General features: G+C 35.4%; 1 protein-coding gene across 3 annotated transcripts in view; it reads left to right on the top strand.

Moving 5' to 3' along the window:
• g (adaptor-related protein complex 3, delta 1 subunit-like garnet) overlaps window positions 1–18533 on the top strand; it is a 563264-nt gene that overhangs the window by 527754 nt on the left and 16977 nt on the right. For all 3 annotated transcript variants that reach the window (XM_090410782.1, XM_090410781.1, XM_090410783.1), the window contains one exon: window positions 4705–4829. In XM_090410782.1, the coding sequence (XP_090266908.1) occupies window positions 4705–4829 (125 nt within the window). The remainder of the gene's footprint in view (window positions 1–4704; window positions 4830–18533) is intronic.

The following is an 18533-nucleotide window of genomic DNA, read 5'->3' as shown; positions in this document are numbered from 1 at the left end:
GAATAACTCTTGGAGATTTAGCAAGACAAACACACATAAATAGTCTCTACTTTTCTGATGGAAATGTACTGATTCACTCTAACATTTAAATTGCCCCAAACCACTTAGATAATTTATGTAAAACTAAAGTCCTAAAGAACAGAATAGAAGGAAATATTAGTACCTTGGTTCCCACATCAATCCTCTAGCTGACACAGTGAAAAGAAATCACAAAGATTTTCAGTTCCATAAAAGCCTAATATCTATAAATTCAATTTCATTGCCACAAATACTAAAATTCATCTTTACAAACCCACGAGTCCGAACCAGCCATGTTTACATATGGGTTTCCAGACATGGAACCTCATATGGAAAGATTAAAATTATATGATTCAATAACACAGTAATACAATAAAAGCGAATAAAAGTTGAGCAGCTCTCAGATGCGAACTGTAGATTAAAATACACAGATTATTGAAGAAAAATGAAAGAGTTTGAGAACAGGAACCAAACCTTGGAGATTCGGTGGCAAGCCTTGAAGAAAACCCTGATTGATTCAGCTAGAGAGACGTGGTGAAGTTGTCTGCAAGGATAGAAAAATTAGAACTCCATAATAAGAGGCAGTGAAGGAAAAGAAGAAAGCATATCAAAAGTTCCTGACAAATAAGTCAGCTTGTGCTCTTAGAGAATACAGAGACAAATGTAAGAAAGCTAAACACTGTGTAAAACTAGTTAAACAAAAGTCATGGGAGTACTTTGGCAAGAATATAGAAAATAAATATCAAGAAGGTGGCGAAATATTCTGGAGGTTGTTGAAGAAGCTTAAGAATGGAGGAAAGAGTGCTGTAAAAGGAGTTAGAGATGATAAAGATGAAATGAAAACAGGAGAAAAAGATATCCTTGAAGTATGGAATAATTACTTTGAAATTTTGCTAAATGAAACAAGCAGAGATGACAGCACAGCGATAAATAAACACTCACCAGGCATGCAGTCAGGAACACATATCCATACTTGAAGTAGAAAAAGCCATCAAAGGCTAGAAATGTGGAAAGGCAGCAGAAGTAGATGATATTCGACCAGAAATGCTGAAGTATGGTGGTATAAAAGTCTTGCAGTGGCTGCATTGCATTGTTCAGAATGCCTGGACAGAGGGACGAATTCCCAATGATTGGAGTAGAGCTATCATAGTACCTATATATAAAAAGGGAAATAAAACTGAGTGTGAGAATTACAGAGGTATATCCCTATTGAGTGTTCCTGGTAAAATATATGCAAGTATACTTGAGAAACGGTTGAGAAGAATTGTGGAAGAAAAGCTTGGTGAACAACAAGCTGGATTCAGGTCAAATAGAGGCTGTCAGGATCAGATCTTCACTTTATGACAAATAGTGGAGAAATCATGGGAATATAACAAAGATCTGTATTTAAGTTTTATCGATTTGGAAAAGGTATATGACAAGGTGCCAAGAGAGAAGCTATTCAATATGCTACAGTTATATGGTGTCAATGGGGGCATTATATCAAGCAATACTTAGTCTTTATTTCAGTTGTAAGTCAGCAGTTAGAATTGAAGGAAGTACAGGAAGATAGTTTAATGTTAAATCTGGTGTGAGACAAGGATGTATATTATCCCCTCTATTATTCATTATCTATATGGATCACATTATGAAGGAAAGTGGTATTAAATATGACATCAAAATTGGAGATGTTAATGTCAGCTCTTTGCTTTATGCGGATGATGTTATACTTTGTCCGTATAAAGCAAAGTATGGTAGGAAGTCAATTGAATAAATTTATATGGAATAAGAGAGAAATTAGTCGGAACACTAAATTAGCTGTATACAAGACAGTGTTCAAACCAGTTTTAACTTATGGATCTGAGAGCTGGGTCAGTAGTAAAACACTTGACCAAAGACTAGAGACCGCTGAGAAAGATTAGAGGCGTGAACAGATGGTCAATGGAAATATCATATTAAAAACGAGAATATTAGGAAAGAACTTGAATTGTCAGCATCCAGGAATGCGTTAGCAGAACTAATCTCAGGTGGTATGGTCACTTAAGCAGAATGGGTGAGGAAAGATTAGCAAAACAAGTGTTCTCTGCCAAGTTGGCAGGAAAACGACCTAGAGGAAGACCCAGATATAGGTAGATTGATACGGTACAAAGTGCCTTAGACGATAGAAATATAAGATCTGGTGATGTTGGAGTCTTGACAAGTAACAGACTGATTTGGAGGAAAATTGTAGATAGGATGTTAGTAATGATGTAAAGTTTTCATGTAGTACTATCATATCCTGTACACCCCTTGAGGGTACATGGCAGGAATTTGATGATGATGACAATAAAATCAAATAAATCAACAAGCATTTAGCATTATCAATGATTTTGGGACAACATGCCTTTGATCAGTACTAGAATACACATGACAAGATCACGTTTCTAGTATATAGCACCTATTCTAAAACTGTCTCCACCACTCAATCCACCAACTATAGCAAACCACATCATCTACTCCAATGCCATCTACTACCTACTACCACTAGTATTTTCACAGACAGTCACAAATATCCTTGCCCATGGCAGGATTCGAATCCACTGCCTTTTAGCTAGAGTGTATGCTAACCACTCGTCCAACCAGGCCATTACTTTGATTATTTTGAAAGACTGCTACATGAAACATGCAGTGACTGCATGGTGGTAGAAAACACTCAACAGGTAAGTAATCAGGAATACACATCAATACTTGAAGTAAAAACAAAAGCTATCAAAAATCTGATATGTAGAAAGGCAGCTGGAATAGATGATATTCAACCAAAATCCTCAAATGTGGAGGCATAAAAGTTTTACAGTGGCTGTACTGTCCTGGGCAGATGGTTGAATTCTGGGTGATTAGAGTAGAGCTCTCATAGTATCCAGTTATAAAAAAGGAAATAAAAAATGTGCGAATTACAGAGGTATTGCCTTACTGAGTGTTCCTGGTAAGATTTATGCAAATGTATACTTGAGAAATGGCTAAGGAGAATTGTGGAGGTGACGCTTTTGAAGAACAAGCTGGATTCAGGACCAGATCAGATTTTTTCTTTTAAGACAGTTGAGAAATCATGGGAATATAACAAGGATCTGTATTTAAGTTTTGTAGATTTGGAAAAGACATATGGCAAATGTGGCAAGAGAAAAGCTGTTCAAAACGCTACAGTTGTATGGTGTCAATGGAGCATTATATCAAGCAATACTTAGTCTATATTTTAGTTGTAATCAGCATTTTGAATTGAAGGAGGTACAGGAAGATGGTTTCATGTTAAGAGATGTGAGACAAGACTGTAGCTTATCTCCACTTTTATTCATCATTGGAGATATTAATCTCCAATTTGCATTCTTTACTGTATGCAAATGATGTTATACTTCTAATTAAATCCAGTACAAGTGTATAGCATTCTCTGACTAAATTGAAAAGCAATTAGGATAAATTTGGTGTGAAAGTTAGCAATAAGAAGACAGACGATGAAATTCGGCAGAAACATGGAAAATATCAACTGCATCTTGGATGGTGAACCAGAACAAGTAAAACATTTCATCTATGTAGGCACAATTTTTAGCAAAGATGGAAATAGACAACAGAGTTAACAGAATTAATATGGTATGAAGTCAGCCAAATAAATGTATATAGAATAAGAGAGAAATTAGTCGAAATATTAAATTAGCTGGATACAATACAGTGTTCAAACAATTTTTAACATATGCATCTGACAGCTGGGTTAGGAATAAAACACTTGACCAAAGACTGCTACATATATGAGAGTTCTCTGAAAGATTACGGGGAGTGAACAAATGGCATCATTGAAGACATCTTATTAAAAATGAGGATATTATGAAAGAAGTACACATTGTTAGCATTCAGGAATGTGTTAACAGAGCTAATTCTCAGGTGGATGATTACTTAAGTAGATTGGAAGAGGAAAGATTAGTAAAAAAAAAAAAAAGTGTTCTTTGCCAGGCTGGCAGGGAAAACAGCCAGAGAAAGAGCAAGAACTAGGTAGATTGATACAGTAAAAAGTGCCTTTAGAAGATAAAAATAAGATAGGATAATATTGGATGCAGTCTTGATAGTTAACAGATCAGTTTGGGGGAAAATTTTTGATCAGAAGTTAGTAATGATGTAACTTTTCATGTAGTACTATCATAATATCCTGTACACCAGAGGGCCCATGTTAGGAATTTAATGATGATGACTAATTTTCCATAGCTCATTGTTACTAATGTTTTATTATAGCATTGTGCATCTTTCTTACTGCAATTCCAGCCATTGTGGTACTGTATAATGGTACCCTGAAGAAATAGTTAAGTGCTCTGAGACAGATTTTCTCCTAGGTGTTTGTTTTTTCCACACATACAAGCAATAGACATAATGTTGTTTACCTTGTTGTCTTGGCGCTCTCAGCATTGATTCTATGTAACCCTGACACACTGGGTTAAGCCAAATGGCTTTCTCTTTCATTTTGCAATGAGACTAATAGATCCATATGAAAAAAAATGCTCTTTTCAAGCATTATTGGTAAAATCTCAGATTATTCATGAATGGAGAATTAATGAAAGTTTGTTCATTATGATATTTAGTAGTCGACATGATGAGCTTATGTTTAAAAAATTGCATTCTATTATTTTATGATTATACTTTATAAATTTTGAATGTTTCAAATTACTTTTCAAAAATATTGTATTACAGGGATACATTTGCTGAGCTGTTGACAAGTGGAGAACTTATTGAAAAGAGTTGTCTTAACCTCGATGGTGTAGAGTTTGAATTCTCTCATGTTTTGGCCAAAATTTGTTTCCATTGTCATTTTTCTGGTAAGTACTTTGGATTTTTTCTTTCACTTATGCACTTTTTGTAACTTAACTGTCATAAAGCTCAAATTTAAAATGAAAGAAATCTACCCCTCCCATTTTCTCTCTCTCTCTCTCTCTCACACACTTACATTAATATTACTTGTCCAAAATACCTGCACATTTATGGAACCAGTAATGCCAGAGTGATTATAAACATAATTTTCCAATAAAATGAATTGAATGGCATTTAATTATAACTGATTCAACAGGCTGTAAAATAAAATAATTAAGAAAAACAATAATGACAGAGGTACCAATTTTTCTTTAGTTGAATTTAATATGGTAATATATGCAGAAATAAGCTGTTTCATAATAATTCTCTTTCATCATTTTGCTGATGTTACATCGTCATATGGAAAGGTTAAAATTATCATCAAATTATCATCATCAAATTCCTGCCATGTACCCTCAAGGGGTGTACAGGATATGATAGTACTACATGAAAAATTTACATCATTACTAACTTCCTATCTACAATTTTCCTCCAAATCAGTCTGTTACTTGTCAAGACTCCAACATTATCAGATCTTATATTTCTATTGTCTAAGGCACTTTGTACCGTATCAATCCACCTATATCTTGGTCTTCCTCTGGGTCGTTTTGCTGCCAACCTGGCAGAGAACACTTGTTTTGCTAATCTTTCTTCGCCCATTCTGTTTAAATGACCATACCACCTGAGATTAGCTTCGCTAATGCATTCCTGGATGCTGACAATGTCAAGTTCTTTCCTAATATCCTCATTTTTAATATGATATTGCCATTGATGCCATCTGTTCACGCCTATAATCTTTCTCAGGACTCTCATATCTGCGGTCTCTAGTCTTTGGTCAAGTGTTTTACTTCTGACCCAGCTCTCAGATCCATAAGTTAAAACTGGTTTGAACACTGTCTTGTATACAGCTAATTTAGTGTTCCGACTAATTTCTCTCTTATTCCATATGAATTTATTCAATTGACTTCCCACCATACCAGCTTTGCTGATTCTGTTGTCTATTTCTATATTGAATTTACCATCTTCAATAAAAATCGTGCCTAAGTAGCTGAAATGTTTTACTTGTTCCACAGGTTTTCCATTCACAACACAGTTGACATTTTCAGTGATTCTGCCTATTTTCATTGTCTTTGTCTTTTTATTGCTGACCTTCATACCATATCTATTACAACAGCTATTCAATTTAGTCAGAGAATCTTGCAGACTTGTAGCGGAATTATTTAGAAGTATAACATCATCCGCATAAAGCAAAGAGCTGACATTAACATCTCTAATTTTGATATCATGTTTAATACCACTTTCCTTCATAATGTGATCCATATACATAATGATTAACAGAGGGGATAATGTACATCCTTGTCTCACACCAGATTTAAGATTAAACCATCTTCCTGTACTTCCATCAATTCTAACTGCTGACTTACAACTCGAATAATGACTAAGTATATTGCTTGATATAATGCTCCATTGACACCATATAACTGTAGTGTATTGAATAGCTTCTCTCTTGGCACCTTGTCATATTTCTTTTCCAAATCGACAAAGGTTAAATACAGATCTTTGTTATATTCCCATGCTTTCTCGAACTATTTGTCGTAAAGTGAAGATCTGATCCTGACAGCCTCTATTTGGCCTGAATCCAGCTTGTTCTTCACCAAGCTTTTCTTCCACAATTCTTCTTAACCATTTCTCAAGTATACTTGCATAGATCTTGCCAGGAACACTCAGTAGGGAAATACCTCTGTAATTCTCACATTCAGTTTTATTTCCCTTTTTATATATGGGTACTATGAGAGCTCTATTCCAATCATCGGGAATTTGTCCCTCTGTCCAGGCTTTCTGAACTATGCAGTGCAGCCACTATAAGATTCTTATACCACCATACTTCAGCATTTCTGGTCGAATATAATCTACTCCTACTCCTGCTGCCTTTCCACATTTCAAGCCTTTGGTGGCTTTTTCTACTTCAAATATGGATATGTATTCATGAGCTGCATGCCTGGTCAGTGTTTTTTACCACTGTGCTGTCATCACTGCTTGTTTCATTTAGCAGTTTTTAAAAGTAATTACTTCATACTTATGTTCCATATTCTTGCCAAAGTCCTCCCATGACTTTTGTTTAGCTAGTTTTACACAGTGTTTAGCATTCTTGCATTTGTCTCTGTATTCTCTAAGAGCACAAGCTGACTTATTTGCCAGGAACTTTTGATATGTTCTCTTCTTTTCCTTCACTGCCTCTTTAACTTCCTTTGTCCACCATGGAGTTCTAATTTTTCTATCCTCGCAGACAACTTCACCACATGCCTCTTTTGCTTAATCAATCAGGGCTTTCTTCAAGTCTTGCCGCTGAATATCTCAAAGGTATGGTTCTTGTTCTCAAACTCTTTCATTTTTTCTTCAATAATCTTTGTGTATTTTAGTCTACAGTTCACATCCGAGAGCTGCTCAACTTTTATTGGCTTTAAAACTTTCTTTCATGTTATTCTTTTCAATATGAAATTCAATTTTATCCTTCTCAAAACTAAATACTGATCACTTCCAATTTCAAATCCTCTGTACACTTTGGGAGAAAAGTTATTGTTGATAGTGTTGATTTGAGAGAATATGTTATTGTTGATAGTGATGTTTTCTCCCTGCACCAGGGAGAAAACATCACTATCAACAATAACATAGGCAATGAGACTTTTCTTATTCCTTGCCTCTTCTCTCCATGTGAATTTGTGCACATTTTTATGTTGGATCATGGTGTTAGTAATAACCAGCTCATCCTGAGCAGAAATCCAACAGATATTTGCCATTATTATTAGCTTTGCTCTTTTCTCCAAATTTTCCCAAAATATTTTTGTATGTCTCACAATCATTTCCTACTCTGCTATTTAGATCCCCAACAAGGACCAACTTTTCTTTTTTCATTGTGTCAGTTGCTTTTTCTAAAGCATCAAAAAATTCCTCCACTTCTACTTTAGTAGAACCTTCTGTGGGACCATAGGCAAAAATAAGTTTCATTGTCCAGTTCCCCCATTCTCATATATGCCCACATTACTCTACTTGAAACTGACTGCCATTCAAGAAGATTAGCCTCGTATTTTGTGTTGAATACTATGGCTATTCCTTCTTTTCCTTGATTGTCATTGCCTGAATATAACATTTTGTATTTATTGCTCAGAAAGATCTCACCAGTTTTTGTCTTTTTTTGTTTCAGTCACCCCTATTATGTTGATCTGGTACTTATCTAATTCCTCAGCTAGCTCCATTTCTTTGCCATTCAGGCTTCTTATGTTGATAGTACCGATCTTTAACTCTGGCGATGTTGAATTATGGTGTGTTTTCAGATTTGTTCCAGTAGCTGACTTTTCACTGTTTGCCCTGGTTCCCTCTCGAAAACAACGGGGGCCTTGTTTAACCGGGCGATGCCCCAGCCATCATGAAAGTTTGTCCTGTTATACCATCATTTTTTTATTTTGGTTTAACCAATAAGAATACAATTTGGTCGGCTAAATCCCAAATTGCCAGCCCTTCCTTGTTCGTTCAGTATCTAAGTAGATACCCAACAGGGTGCACCACGAGAAGGTGAGGATTGGACATTAGGTTAGAAGCCCTGGTCAGTTCTCTGCATTCTTTTAAAGGCTATGTGGAGGTCTCCTCTCGGTTATACAGCTTTGACCCTTAAGGTTAAAATTATATGAATCAATAATATAGTTTAATACAATAAAATCAAATAAATCAATAATATAGTTTAGACATTTCTATAAAAATTAATTAAAGATATTTGCATTATTATAAATCCATATTCATATAGCAGTTAAAAATTGTAGAACAGTAATTATTGAAAAAAATCTTAAAAAAGGCTTCATTTCATTATATATTAATAGAAACTGGAGATATTATAAATCTGTCCTTATTTCATAGTTGAAGGTATAGAAAAATAGTTTTGAAAAAAGACCATCAAACTTGCTAGACCAGAGAGGATTTTGCTGTCTTAATGTTTCTTTGTGATCTCTGATGAGAACCAACAGTTCAAGACAGCTGTCCGGCCAGTGAAACCTGATCAGTGCACTAGTGAATGGTGAACATATAGGCTTCTGGGTAGAGCTCATATCTTTTAACTACTACAAGCCAGTGCAACTCTCATGCCAAGGATTGTATTCTCATAAGCTCTCTAGTTTGAAATTCTCTAAGTTTCTATACATTTGGCTCTGAAATAAGAACAGAGTTATAGTATCCCTTATTGTGGATTAGTAAATATTTGTAAAGTTCCTGCAAAAAAACAAATACAATTATTATTTGATATAGCTTCAAAGTAGGTGGGATTAATCCACCTCACTCATCAACACGTAATCCTCATAATCAAAGACTGTAAATTATGCAACAAAACAATCAGTATGGCGTATAATAATAATGAAGATACAGATATATATAGATATATAGATATATATAAAGTATATGAATTTGTATCCAAAGGGAAAAAACATTGAAAAGAAATAATATGCCTTAACTGCTTACAGTATAATGTACAGAGTATCAAGTGTAATATGCATTAATTGTAAATACTCTGTACGATGAAAATACAAAAATTGTTATTTTATACATAAAGTGTAAACATCCAAAAAAAAGTATGTAATAATCACCTGTAATAATCATATGTATGTAATTTATCTGTGACATTATTATACTATTATTATTATTATCCATTATTCAAAAAAATCCATGTAATCTTCATTGTTAATATTAGAAGAACACATGTTGTAAATACAGAAGCAAAAAAATATTATTATCAAAATTTTTAATTGAAATACAATGTAGAAAATGAATCACATATGCAGCACTTAGTGTTGAATTTTGTAAAAATTACAAGTTGAATGTCACTAAAGATGATTATTGTAATTGTGTAAATATTTCAGAAATCAATTATTATTATTATTACTTGACACCTCCAGGGTGTCCAAAAACTCATTGAGGAAGGGCACCTATTCTACAACTCTCTGTCTCCACCACTCAATCCACCAACTGCAAGGAACTGCAACTACACCAATGCCATCTACTGCTCCCCACCACTAGTATTTTCATAATCACAAACATCCATGGCCATGTTGAAAGTTTATTTTTCACTTGGTTAGACTATAATAAATTTAGTTTAATCCTTTATCCAAGTGTGAGCAAACAAAGTTTGCATCTGAAAATATCTTCAGGACTGAATATGGTGTTGTACTGGTAAGGTGGTGCAACTCGTAGCAAAAGTGGACCAAGATACCATCACTCCTATTCCGGTATCTCTCATACTGCAAAATACATCTCCTTGCAGATATGCATTAAGGGATTGGCCACCACCCAGACTAATTTCAACCTTTATTGAGGTCTCTTCAGTGGGAGCTAGGCCCAGTGTGGAGATACCAAGCAGAAGCAATAGCAAGGTCATCTTTACCTATAGGAGTTGCCAAAAGGTGTGCCACCTTTTTTTATTAAATTACTCTGGATTTAGAGAAAGATGTTGAAAGTTTATTTTTCACTTGATTAATAAACTTTCAACATAAAACATGATACAGACATTCAACATGATACAGATGACAATATATAAAGAACACAGAAAAGAAAAAAAAAAAGATTCTAGTTCTGTTCTTCTATTCTTAGGAATAGATAAAATAACTAGAAACATGTGAAATTTAAGACAGTGAAAATCCAGGATTATTAATGTTTGATTTTTGAAATGTTATTATAGCTGAAAGTAATGTCATTTGAAATAATTCATAATGTATTAAATATCTAATTCATTATAAATTAGATATTTCATGAAGCATAACTGAACTTTAAAAAAAAAAAAAATTACATTTGAAACTATCAGTTTCCAAGACATCAGTATTGAAGTAAATTAACCAATAGATAATCCTATCCTATATGATAGGATTACATTGGCAGAGTCATAGTCATCTTTGTAATTGATAGACCACAGAGAGGAGAATGACTAAGGGACTGATCACTAGTCTCCTAATATTGGGAGTCTCACTAACATACATATGAGTGATGGATAGCTGCTATACATTTTGTCAACTGTCTAATTAGTGGCCTCACTTATGAAGAGGAGAGACAGTGATAAACAGCTCATCATTATCCTCTTTCCCTTAGCTAAGTAGTAAGTAGCCTTTATGGTGCCAAAACATGCAAGTTTCTTGGCATCGTACAAGAACTTAATATACAATTGGTGATATAATAGGAAAGTTCATTTATAGACATAGCAGGCTATCTGCATACCAGGATGAAAACCTGATTTCAATCATCATAACTTAATGATTGATTGATTGGGGAGTCGCTGCTAGAGGGATTCGTGGTCTGTAGTGTTTGTTGAGAGCTCCTGATAAGATAAGCGTTATTTTAAGTTATCATTGACAATTTTGCTTGAATGTCACATAGTTTAGTTTGCTTTGCATATCTTAGTGTGTTTGTTTGTGTGTTTTGGTGTTTCAACTATTAATTTGATAAAATATGATAGAAGCAAGCACATGGCTCCCGTAAAAAAAGGAAAATGGCGGCTAGTAATAATAGTTCGCATTTTTGTTCAATAACTGTAATATAAAGGAGTTTATTCAGTGTACTACCTGCGAAATGTACGCTTTACGGAGAGCGGTTGGAGTATGGTTAGATGATGATAATGGAGTGAATGTGTGTAGAAAATGTAAGGAAAATGAGTAATTAACGTGTATTTCAGGTCGTGAGTGTGATGGTTTTGTCAAATTTCAGAATGAAGATAATAGTGATATGATAAGAAATTGCAAGGTTGTACCTGAGAACAGTGACGGCGTGAATGATAGTATTAATACAGAGGAAATTAATGGTTTAACAGTTAATAAAAAAGATGAGATAGATGCAATGAGTGATATTGCATTGTTGAGCAGAGCGATACATAGAACAAAATGGCAGCTAGAGCGTATGCACAAATGTCTACCGAGTGTACCAGCCAATAATAAAAAGTATGATAGGAAAAATAAGAGTATGTTTGTGAACGTAAACAAAATGGAGTATGGAGTGAGTGCTATATGGAGATTCGCTAGTACGAGATGTGTTAGTAGAGGGTTTGACAAAATCGTACCAACCTGGTGCGACCATCAAGGACGTAAGTGAGTCTATTAGAGAGCAAAAGGAAAGGGTGAAAGAAATGATAGTTAGTTGTGGCAGGTATACGAATGATTTGAAAGGAGATAAAATGGAAATGATAGAGGACCTGAATGAATTGTTTGAAGTAGCAAAAGAAAAGAGTGAGAGAGTTAGGGTGATTAGTCTTTTGCCATGGTACAACGGTGAAGTGTTTAGAAGGAGGGCCATAATTGCAAATGACTTTGTGTGGGTTTATGCATGACGAGTGGTGTGGAGTGAGTTCAATGGGCGTAAGGATCTATATAAGATGGATGGTTTGCATTTGAATGGATTCGGTGTAAGGAGACTTGAAAAAGTGTTGTTGAATGAAGTGGATGTGCAAAATCAGGGGGACTAAATTTATTAAGGGGATGGAGTAGATATGCAGACCTTAGGGAGGCAGTTGAGTGTATGAATGAATATACTATGCCCGAGCAAATCAAATAAGGACAACAAATCAGAATGGGATAGTTACTATAAGGCATCAAGGTAGGGCTTAATGGGGGGGTCTGCAATTCATGTACACTAACTAGGAGTGTTAGGAACAAGAAGGAAGAATTTTTGGCCCTGGTTGGCACTTCTAGACCACAGGTTATTGGCATTAGTGAAACATGGCTGACTGTAGATGATATAGCTAGTGGGATTGAATGTGATGGGTATAGCGTGTTCAAGAATGACAGGGAGAATAAAATGGGGGAAGGAGTATTGTTGATGATAGCTGATGAGCTGCAGCCAAGGAGAATAAAAGTTGAATTGCAGGATAGAGAAAAGAGCACATTTGAGGCCATTTGGTGTGAGATTGTGGCTAGCAGAACAAAATATACAATTGGGTGCTGCTATAGACCAGGTGATGGAAAAGATGGTGGAGATAGTATGCACAAGCAAATAGAAGAAATGAGTGGAAGGAGGGTAATTATTATAGGAGATTTCAACTATGGTAGCATTGATTGGAGTGAGGAGAGGATATGCGGGAGGAAGGTATTGGATTTATACGGTTATTAAGGGATAACTATCTGTGACAGCATGTAATGGAAAGTACTAGGGGTCAGAGAGTGCTTGACCTAGTTATTGCATCTGAGGATTTGGCTGTAACTAATATTGACCATATTGCCACCAATTGGTGAGAGTGATCATAGGGTCTTGACTTGGGAGGTGGCTAAAGGTGTGGAATTTACAATTAAGACAGGGTACATGTGGAATTATCGGGCTGAGTATGACAAGCTTAGGAGTTTGATTGGTTCAGTGCCATGCATGTACAACTGCAAGGGCTAGAAGTTGATAGTGCATGGGAGGCGGTTAAGAAGTATTTGCATGAAACACTGGCTGACTGTATACCTAGAGTCCGAATAATAAATCAAGTAGGGGTTAAATGGATGAATAACACCATTAAGCTTGAGCTGCAAAAAAAGAAACAACTATGAAGGGAATTTAAGGAGAAAGGTGACCGGCAAGCACATGAACGGTATAAAGCACAGGCCAGAAGGGTAACGAGTGTGGTAAGAAAAGCAAAAAAGGATTACGAAAGAACATTGGCCATGCAGGCTAAAGAGAATCCTAAACAGTTTTTTCGATATGTTGCAAGTAAAAGAAAAAATGTATATGGCAGAATGATTTTAAAGGATGCCGATGGTAGGGAGGTAAATCTCTATATCAACCGAATCAGTTGATATAGTTGAGTTACTGAGCGAGCACTTTGCTAGAATATATCATCTAGGTGGTGACATTGCAGAAATGAATGAACCAATAGAGTATATGAGAATTGTGGTTAATGAAGTGGAGGTGAGTAGCCTATTGCAAAACATCAATGTCAATACATCTGTGGGATTGGGTGGTATACCAGCTCATGTCGTACGTGAAGCGGCTAAAGAATTGTCAGTACCTTGACAGTAAATTACCGAACAATTAGCATATCAGGATCATTGTCAAGGTCTTGGAGAAATTAGTCAAGAAAAGAATACAGGATTGGATAGATGAAAATGGGATATTGTATGGGGGGGGGGCAACATGGTTTTGTGAAGGGTAGATCATGCCTCAGTAACTTGCTCACATTTTATAACACAATGACGGCTGAACTGCATAAGGGTAATGGGTTTACAGTGATTCTACTGGACCTTGCCAAGGCCTTTGGAACCACATGGAACTTTAATCAGTAAACTGGAGCAGATGGGGATGGATATAGGGTTGGTGAGATGGATAGGAGGGTGGTTGATGGAGAGATACCAGAGAGTGGTTTATTCAGGAGTTGAGTCCAAAAGACGGCTTGTGACTAGTGGTGTGCCGCAGAGTTCTGTTATTGGACCACTACTTTTCAATTTGTTCATCAATGATATAAGAAAAGATCTGAGAGGAGTGTTCACTTATTTGCTGATGATGCAAAGTTGGGTAGAGCAATTGTTAGTGCACAGGATGTCAAAATTTTGCTGAACGATTTGGATAGTTTGGAGGACTGGGCAAGGGAAAATGGATGTCAATTTAATGTGGTGAAGTGTAAGGTTATGCATTTTGGGGTGAAAAGATTAGCAGCAGTATATCACATTGGTGAAACTGTACTCCAGGAGATTGATGAGGCCAGGGATTTGGGGGTGTTGGTGGATAGGGAATTGAAGTTTGGGGGCACATTGCAAAAGTGGCTAAATCAGCTCATCAAATCTCTTGGCTTCTGAAAAATACTTTAATAAGCAGAGACAAACAAGTTATTGTTCCTCTATATCGAGCCTTGATAAGACCCCATCTAGACTACTGTGCCCAGATATGGGATCCAGGGTTTCTTCTTGATGGGGAGGAGGTGGAGAGGATCCAGAGACAAGTGACCAAGATGATAGCAGGTCTGTGGAATGAACTTTATGAGAACAGGTTGAAGATTTGTGGGTTGCAAAAATTGGTCGATAGACAGAAAAGGGGTGATATGATTGAGACATTCAAATTACTGAAGGGTTTCTATAAGATTAATCCAGAAGATATTTTTGAGAACAGGACCGGTGGTGGTGAGAGGACTAGGGGCTATACATGGAAGCTGGGCAAGAATGTGGTTAGCAGGAGTGTTAGAACTAGGTGTTTTACTTGGAGAGTGGTGAATGAGTGGAATAAGCTGCCAGAGTCTGTTGTGGGTGCTATGACCGTGCATGAGTTCAAGACGAGGTATGATAGATACTGCTTGAATGTCGAATAGTTTTTCTTGACATGATGTTAGGGCCTCCCTCGAGAGTCTGTCGGCTCCTTGGATTTGCCCATAATAATAATATGGGCTTTTTTAATGCCTTTGAATTATGATGATGATGTCAATACTCTGTTAGTCCCATTTGTCCAAATATACTTAGATTTAACATCATATAATATTTTATCCCTATTGCAATCATAAGTGCATTTTTATGATTTTGTTTGTTTTCAGAGACTCGTTATTGTCATAGAAACTAAAAAAAAAACTCAGTGGTGTTGTGATGCCTTTCCAGTCATGAAGGACACCTATTGTTTACATCACACCAAAATGTGGATGATCGTAAATTTAAGGAAGCCTGTGAAATTCTTATCAACCACCCTAATTTTGATAATAATAGTGGTCTAAAAATCCCAAGAATATGGATGGCACATATTCTACCCACTTAACCTTTTGGTCTAAGAGTTAATTATAATTAGGACTGTAAGCAATCCAGAATCATAACTCTAATATAACACTCTTGTTAAATTATGGATTAGACCACCACTTTGCTGTATTAAAACTATCAATATGAATTTGTTCTCCGATAATGTTATAAATAGAATATAGCCTCCATAATTTTACTAAAATGAATGCTGATCACCACTGTGTAACACTAAAAGAAAGGATTCCCACTCAATAAGTAGGAAAGTGGCATTTTTAGATATAGACATATTTAGTATGCAAACTAAATAATAATGATTTTATTACTTAACTCACAATTATGCCATATTCATTTTTAAGCATACTCCATGAAATGAAGTGACAATTCTGGCATATCACATGAGGGAAAGATGAGCACAAATTACTAATGAATTAATGAATAATAATTGTTTGCTGGTTAAGTCATGTTTGTATTATTAATTACATACATATGAGCTAATTATGAATTTCCTTCATGTTTCCTTTTCTCAGCATGTCTTTGTCCTGTGCTAAGAACTTTAGTTGTAGACATGTTTAGTATGCAAATAATCATTTTATTATTTAGCTTACAGTCAAACCATATTTGTTTTTAGACACACTCCATGAAATGAACATACCTTGATAAATTCAATAGTTTCTGATGTGAAAATTTATAGTCATTTGTTATCAAATTCCTGATATGTACCTTCAAGAAACGTATAGGATATGGTGATGCTTCATATCAGTTTTTTCCAAATTCGTCTATTATTTGTGAGGACTCTATTCTCAGATCTTGTGTTTTGGTACCTCTAAAGCATTACTTCCTGCATTAATCCATCTTGATCTTAATGTGAATCTTTTTTTACTGCTGTCCTAGTTTCAGAGCTTATCCCTCCTCTCTCATTCTGTTAAAGTGACCAAATTACCTTGGTTTAGTGCTGACATATTTTGGATGTTAACAGTGTCAAGTTCCTTTCTGATGACTTTGATTTTAGTATTTTAACACAGGGCAGGAGTGACAAATCATTTCATACTTCTAGTTTGCCATCTGGCAGGCACGTGACAAATTGTTGTGTGCTTTATAGAAAAACCATAGCTATGTAGAGGATTTGTATAAGAGTTGTTGTTTTCAGGATATATAAATAACCAATAATTAAGAGAATTTCTATAATAGTTTGGTATGTTTAAATTTCCAGGAGGTATAGGTAATTATATTTCAACCTGCATTAACACGTTCGCTGCCACACTACTTCAGCATAGTCTGTTCCCGTACGCCGAGCAATTTCACTTCTTCAAGGTCAGTACGGTAATCTCGTTGCCGGCGGTAAGTGTCATCCGAGTATACTCGTAGTTGGCTTGTGCACAGCATATACCATCTATGAGAATACACAGTTTTGATGCTAGCTCCACAAGCCAAGCATTTTTACTTCTTCGAGGTCAGTACAGTAATCTCGTTGCCGGCGGTAAGCGTCATACGAGTATACTCATAGCTGGCTTGTGTAGCTGGTTTACCAACTACGAGTATGCTCGTAGTTGGCAGCGAACGTGTTAATCAAATATGAACCATTTATCTATGTCTAGCACATCTAAGGAAAAGAGAATGGAATTGTTGCAGATAAATAAATATTCAGTCTATAGTTGTGGTATTATAAGTTGTTCAATAAACTACTATGATAGGGAACAAATTGCATATCATCATATAAACTCTAATTATGCATATGCACACATTTATAACAAGCATCAGTTATAAAGGGAGATAGTGAAAAAATCCCCCCCCCCCCCCACACACACACACAGCTCTACCACTTCACTATGCAGATGCATCAAACAAAGTAAAAGTTTTACTCTAGCAGGAAATACAGTAAAATACCCTGAAAACCTATTTCAAAATAATAGGTATGGGAAATTTTTTTTCTAAGAATTTTCAATGATCTTACATCCATTCCTTCTATTTTTTAACCTCAAGAAAATAAAAGGCCTTGGTTTTCTAAGTTTATTTCTAATAAATTCAGGAAAGATCTGGCTAATCCTGAAAGATTAGTAAGGCTTATCTTGTTTTTGGAAATCGCCTTAGATAAAAAAGTTGAATACTTTATGCAAAACCTGCATTTTTAAACCTGGCTATGGCTGTATATTTCAGTCTCATGAGACTGAAATATATGAGAAAATTTTACATTTCAAGGTGTAGAATTTTCTTCCATGAATGATATATAAAAAAGTGTTTTTTTTTTTTAAAGAAAGAAACAAATTCTGTTTTTATTCCATATATCATTCATGTTTGATTTATTTTTGGTGACTGAACTGAAGAGGAAATAAGAATTGAAATTATCCAGTATGTAAATAGTAATGTACATCGACCGTAGAACCCACATTATTTCAGACATTAAATATATTGTGTTAGGGTTAGAGACCACGAGATGGCGGCACATTTGAGCCGTCTCTCTTCACTGCGTACCGCTTAATTAGTGATAGCCTTGGGCCATCTGTCTCTGATTGAGTACCAGTGGAGATTGAACTGCCCACTCAGTCTCCAAAAGTTAGATAGGGCTAAATGGCCTCGCCTACTCCCGTATAAACGGGAATAAAAAGGCGTTAGCTGATTTTTTTTTTTTTTTTTTTTTTTTTTTTTTTTTTTTTTTTTTTTTTTTTTTATTATCCAGTATGTAAATAGTAATGTACAGCTTCAGTATATAAAATTGCATATGCAAAGAATTGATTGATTGATCAAATACACATATCTCGAAGCAATGTTTTATCAAGTTTATTTAGTTTTTTCGAACTGTTGGTTGTTAAAAGCTCAGGCAACAACCTTAATATGGCAAGAATCCCCCATTCAATACCAAAGCAATCATATTTCAGAGAGGTATATGGTTCATAACAGATCATAGCCAAATATATATATAGAAACTTGGAAAGTAGTGCATGCTAAGGCAACTCCGATGCTGAGGATTGT

This window comes from Typopeltis vanoorti, chromosome 20 (genome assembly GCF_054136105.1).
Source record: "Typopeltis vanoorti isolate ZY-2024b chromosome 20, IOZ_Tvanoo_1.0, whole genome shotgun sequence".
NCBI lineage: Eukaryota > Metazoa > Arthropoda > Arachnida > Uropygi > Thelyphonidae > Typopeltis > Typopeltis vanoorti.
The sequence above is the reverse complement of the archived record's forward strand: the minus strand, read 5'-3'. Positions and strand labels throughout refer to the sequence as shown.